At 39.9% G+C, this 3,489-nt stretch overlaps 1 protein-coding gene across 1 annotated transcript in view; it reads right to left on the bottom strand.

The window, feature by feature from the left end:
• LOC106527025 (protein EFR3 homolog B) overlaps positions 1-3,489 on the bottom strand; it is a gene marked incomplete at its 5' end in the record, with an annotated part of 27,309 nt that overhangs the window by 6,792 nt on the left and 17,028 nt on the right. Inside the window, 5 exon segments of the mRNA XM_014021780.1 lie at positions 1,188-1,255; positions 1,333-1,464; positions 1,750-1,911; positions 2,030-2,105; positions 2,210-2,382. Coding sequence (XP_013877234.1) covers positions 1,188-1,255; positions 1,333-1,464; positions 1,750-1,911; positions 2,030-2,105; positions 2,210-2,382 — 611 coding nt within the window.

The raw sequence follows: 3,489 nt of genomic DNA, 5'->3' as shown, positions 1-3,489 counted from the left end.
AGAGAGAGAGAGAGAGAGAGAGAGAGAGAGAGAAAGAGGGAGAGAGAGAGAGAGAGAGGAGAAGAGAGAGAGAGAGAGAGAGAGAAATAAATAAAAACGTAAAAAGGAAAGTCTAATATGACTTATGAATATAAGTTAAATCCCAATCAAATGAAAGTTTTCTTGTTAGATTTTCTTTTTACACTCAGAACTCTGTTTGAACCTGATATTAATCTGACAGAAATATTCCACATCAAATGAGAACAGAACTTTCCAATCCTAAGTCATCAGGAATCATTTTGCAGAGCACTTCGCTCTCAGACTGCAGGTTTACTTGTGGTTCCTGGAGTTTCTAAAAGTAGAATTGGAGGCAGAGCTTTCAGTTATCAAGCTCCTCTCTTGTGGAACCAACTTCCAGTTTCTGTCCGTGAGGCTGACACTCTGTCTACTTTTAAGATTAGACTGAAGACTTTCCTTTTGGATAAATCATATAGACGTAGGTTTCCTGAGTTATTCCTTAGTTATTATAGTTAATCAGTTCTGCTGCAATAGGTTTAGACTGCTGGAGGACAAACTGACCAATTTCATCACTCAGCTGTTGTCTTTACTTGCTTTAATCTACATGTTTGTTGCTGTAATGGTTTATGTTTTTAACATGTTATTTTGACTTTCTTCATATAAAAAGTCACACCTGGACCAGTCTTTCTGTCTCTTTCCTGTCCTCTAAAACCCAGACAGTCTAAGCAAATGGTGGCTCATTCTGAGCCTGGTTCTGTTGGAGGTTTCTTCCTGTTAAAACTGAATTTTTCCTCTTAATGTGCTGCTCAGGATGAGAGACTGTGATGAAGTGAAGATTTAAAGCAATTAGCTGGCTTCCTGAGATAACTTTTACTAATAATATATGTGAATGTTTTTGTATGGTGCCCTGACATGACTTTTGTTGTGACTTGGTGCTATACAAATAAACTGAATTAAATTAAATTGATTTTTTATTAGATTATCAGTGCTCCATCATCCCATGTTTCATTTTAGAGATGAATAAGGACATGAATACTTTAATAACAGGACTTTAGCAGGAAGCAAACAGTTAAAAAAACTAAAAAAAAATACATTTTCTTGATTTCTTTCTTTTTCTTGGTCTGTTTCTTGAGAAGAAGTACTTGAGTTTGTGAGTGATGAGTCTCCCGCAGCTCAACAGAATTGTGTACCTGGGTTTTAGACACAGGATGTCTTCAGGCAGCAGGTACGGTGCCTCTTTCTGACGACTTTCTATGACCTACAGAAACACAAGAAGCATTCTAAACACAGCTGCACACAAACAACATCCCTCATGTCCACACTCCCCCAGCCCACCTGGATGACATGCTGACGGAGCAGAGGAGGTGGGCCGAGCTGTGACAGCAGGTTGAGGAAACCAGCGCAGATGGCATGAAGGCCACAGCGGTTGAACACGGCCAGACTTGGCTGATTGGACAGAGCCAGCTCCTGAGTAGCCAATCACAGATAGAGTTACAGCAGAGGGAAGCAGAACAGCAAAAACTAAATAAAAATCTCGTCTTCTTACTGGCCTTCGCTCTTCCAGATATTTACGTAGGGCCTACTTATGTTTTTTTTGTTTCTTAGTTTAAACATTTGCTATTTTTCCAACTTTCCATTGTGTCTAAAATGTAGGTTTATAAGATTCACAAATCACTGTATTCTATTTTTATTTACATTTTTACAAACATCTCAACTTTTTCGGAGTTGAGGTTGTAGAGAAGTAGTATCCACCTGCAGAGCTAGGACCAGCTGGATGAGATCCACCACGACCTCCTCGTTGACCAGTTCCACACTAAGAACAGCCAGCAAGGTGAACAGCGCCTGGTAATGACTGCGCCCATTAGTCTCCTCCTTACAGGCCAAGTAGATGTGTCTGTATAGACGCTGAGTGTGCTGCACAAACACCAAAAACACACCATTATGGATTCAGGTCTAGGTTTTGTCTTCCTATTGGAGTAAAAACATTAAAAGGTATTGTTGGCTTAATTAATGAATTAATTAGAGCTCAAACCTTTCTCATGAAAAGGTTGTCCTGTCGAGAACATCTGTCCTCCTTCAGCTCCAGCCCTGACACATCAAATGTCACACTGTGAAGAACCAGATATAAGATCAGCCTGTCAGTGGGAGATTGAAACTGATTTGATCAACAACCAATCTGTCACTATGGAGTAGATTCTGATGGAGCAGAGACCTGACTGAGGTGAGCCTGGCGGAGTTGAGACGGCGATCGATGAGCGAGGTGAGGATGGACAGAACAAGCAGGCGAATCTCTGGATCCTCCATCAGGGTGAAAGACAGCAGAGGCTCCAGGAAGGAGGAGGGCAGCGCCGTCAGCAGGTTGCTGCTTTCATAATGCTCCGACACCTGAGCAAGAGGAGGGAACCACTTTCATACTTCTTCTAATATATTTCAGAATACAGATCTTATTTTCATTAGCATGATCCAAGGCACGGACCAGCCAAAGAAAAAAAGTTTCATATTTTATTGGACTGTCTTTAGGTTTAATTATGGCACACGTTTTATTTCTGTCATGGGCTGCATTATTTCATCGTTTCATTAACTTTTTTTCAAATATCTTGTATTAATGAAGGGAGATTCGTACCACTATTTCACAATTTGAGCCAGATGAATTCTATCATCTTGTAACTGACTTGTGCCAAAATACACTGTTGGAATAATCAATAAACAAAATATGTTGTGTATTTATTGAAATGTCCTTGTGGCCTGGCTTTAAAAATCAGGTTTTCAGAACATAAAAGCAAAATTCGTACTAAAGATGAGAGATCTCCTGTTGCCAGACAGCTGGTCATGATTCCTCTGATGATGACCATGATTCAGCTGGTCATTCCTTGAAGTTTCAAGGTATAGAAGTTGTTCCTCCTCTCAAAAGAGGAGGCGATAGAGATAAACTTCTGATACAAAAGGAAGCATTCTGGATCCACTCTTTACAGATTGTTAACCCTAAAGGACTCAATGAAGAACTGGTGCTGAACTGCTTTCTGTGATTTTTGTCCTTCTTGGTAAAACATTTTTTTGTAATTTTTCTGTGATTTCATGTATTCCTATATGTAAATTATTTCATGTATATTATTGAAGTCTCCTAGCTGTGCTTGTTAGTCACAGTCTGTGACTCACAGATGATTCTTTATTGGGCTGATTACCCAACCTGTTTGTGACTGGCTTAGGTGTTTTTTTTTATTTACCTCTTTATGTAGATTTGTAGATTTTCTGCTCTGTAACGAGTTGATGACGGCATGTAGCTGAAACGCGCCCTTTTTTTCTGCCCTTATTACGAACCCTGCACACGAAGCGTAAGCGGGAGTCATATTGTTTTTGTACTATTTATTTTTATTTATTTATTTATTTTCTCCGGAGGTTTTTGGTCAACCGTAGCACAAAAACGGCTGCACCGGTCAACATGAAATTTGGCAGGACTGTAGATGAGTCTGACCTACACTGCGCCAGCCAACG

The sequence above is a fragment of the Austrofundulus limnaeus genome, unplaced genomic scaffold, assembly GCF_001266775.1.
Source record: "Austrofundulus limnaeus strain Quisiro unplaced genomic scaffold, Austrofundulus_limnaeus-1.0 Scaffold305, whole genome shotgun sequence".
NCBI classification, from domain to species: Eukaryota; Metazoa; Chordata; class Actinopteri; order Cyprinodontiformes; family Rivulidae; genus Austrofundulus; species Austrofundulus limnaeus.
Note: the sequence above shows the minus strand (reverse complement) of the source record. Positions and strands in the feature narration are given on the sequence as shown.